This window comes from Galeopterus variegatus, unplaced genomic scaffold (genome assembly GCF_000696425.1).
Source record: "Galeopterus variegatus unplaced genomic scaffold, G_variegatus-3.0.2 Scaffold3613, whole genome shotgun sequence".
In the NCBI taxonomy this organism is placed as follows: domain Eukaryota; kingdom Metazoa; phylum Chordata; class Mammalia; order Dermoptera; family Cynocephalidae; genus Galeopterus; species Galeopterus variegatus.
In genome coordinates this window covers 132,187-134,412 of record NW_007729724.1, presented here as the reverse complement: position 1 = coordinate 134,412, position 2,226 = coordinate 132,187, and the positions used below count along the sequence as shown (strand labels likewise).

Here is a 2,226-nt window from a genome sequence, read left to right as displayed (position 1 = left end):
AACAGATAATAAACAAAATCAGATCATGTTAGACTGTAATAAGTGCGATAGATAAAAATAAAGTTATGTTTAAGGGAAATTGAGACTGTTGGCGTGGGGAGTGGTGCTATTTTATTGTAATCATTTAACCTTAAACAATAATGACACATTTTTACAGTTGAAAAATGACATTGGTGGTTGATAATCTTTGTCAACCAGTGATGTCAACATGTAGGAAACAGAACTACCTCAATGTTTTGGCTGAGTTTTTTGACGATGCTGGTGATGGTCTGGATGTGGCTTTCCAGTAACTTCCTAGCAAGTGATTCCTCTTTTCGAAAGCCGTGAGTTCCCTGCAGACAAGCAGAGATGTCCTCCTTGATACGAAATGCTTGTTCAAGGAGGAAAGAGATGGTGCGCTCCTGGTTGTTCAGTCTGTCTTCTAGCTGGCTTCTCTGGGTGTTTGGGATGACAGGAAGAAAAGGGTGATCCCTGGTCAGGAGAAGGAAACACCAGGGGCGTTACGACAATGAGCTGAAGGAACCAGGAACCAGAACTGCATCCTCACTTCTAGTCCTTTATTTTCTCCCCTGAAGTTTTAGGACTTTATCGGACTTTAAGCACATGCATGGTTAAAATCTTGGTTTAAGTCTCACCTAAGAAGCAAATCTAACTTACGCCTGATCTTGTATTATGCATTTTTCATGTTTCCCAAGCAGGAATTGTTCTATATGCAATGATGGTAAAACTCAAGCCAAATTGGTGGTGATTGGGAGGAAGTGGGGTATTCATGAAGGAAGATATTATGCCTTTATGTATCACTTTGTAAAAATTCTACTTTAATCTAGAAAACAATCTAAGTTTTTATACCTGTAAAAATGCAAAAGTGACTGTGTTGGAGAGTTTTCCAAAATGTATGCCTTGGAAGAGTAACCAATTAAGATAGGCCACAGCAAAAGAATTTTATGGTTAAATAAATTTGGAAAACATTGCATACAATATTCTTTCCTTGGTGATTTACATTGTGTATTATCATACTAATGTCTAACAGTATTATTCTAATTTTATAGATAAGGAAAATAGTTCATGGAGTAGTTAAATAACTGGTCCTAGACCATCCAAAGCCCATGTGCTTGGTTATATGCACTTGGTTATACTGTCCCCAAGTACAAGTCACTTTGAAAGCTCTTCCATGCACTGATACCAGGTCACATTTGGTACACCCAAGCAAGGCAATATTCCATTAGATCTATATAACTGAGAGTTGAAAGTTTACTTCAAATTTATCTATAATGCTATTTAACTTCTTGGGGACTTCTTTCTGTTTTATGACCCAGTGGAAGGGACTTTGGGTTTTCTTTCAAATCTTATCTGTTTAGTGCATTGAGCTTCTGCATGAGCTTTCATTTGAAAAAAATGTTTCAATGTCACAGAACTATATATTTGGCAGAGCCACAATTAGATCCAAGAATCTTGCAACCTAGTCTAGGATGCTTTCCATGATGCCACCTCTAAATGGTAGCAAAATATTTTGTGAATATCACTAGAAGGAGAAGGCAGCCTTAAAAGGAGAAGGGGATATGGCCTTTGTTAGGGCCTGGGAATAAACTGATGAAGACAGACAAAGCCCCTGCTGTCTAGGAGATATCTATTTATATCTATATGCTTATGTAAATGTATAGATGTACAGCACAGATCTTTTTAAATGACTGTTATATGTGCTGGATCATAAAAAGCCAAGGCCACATAGTTCACACATTCCCACTGCATGAGTTAGAATAACTGCTTGCTTTGGGCTAATATTTTCTTGGAGGTGAGGATGTCCCGGGGACAGCAGATTTTAGGGCCAGGTTGTAAACGTTAGCATTTTCTGAGGACTGCAAATATCAGCTAAGGTTGTATTTAGCTGTGGGTAACAGAAACCCAAAGAGCAACTTAAACAAGTAGGTTTTATTTAGCTCAGTAACAAGAAGTCTAGAGGTAGATAGTCCAGGGCTAGTGCAGCTGACCAAGGAAGTTATCAAGCGCCCAGCCTCCTTCTGGCCACCTGACCCACTTTTCAGTGCATGAACTTTACCCTCAGAGTCTCAAGGTTATTGTTCTATCTTGAAGTACTGAATCTATATTCCAGATAGAAAAGACAAAGGGCAAAAATCAAAATGTGTGCATCAGCTGAGTTTGTCCCCGCCCCTCCTTTTTTTTTTTTTTTTTAAAAAAAAAGATGACCGGTAAGGGGATCTCAACCCT

At 38.5% G+C, this 2,226-nt stretch overlaps 1 protein-coding gene across 1 annotated transcript in view; it reads right to left on the bottom strand.

Annotated features, from left to right (window-relative positions):
- Positions 1-2,226, bottom strand: part of FAM81B (family with sequence similarity 81, member B) — a 68,763-nt gene that overhangs the window by 44,341 nt on the left and 22,196 nt on the right. The window contains exon 4 of the mRNA XM_008585535.1: positions 228-471. Coding sequence (XP_008583757.1) covers positions 228-471 — 244 coding nt within the window. The remainder of the gene's footprint in view (positions 1-227; positions 472-2,226) is intronic.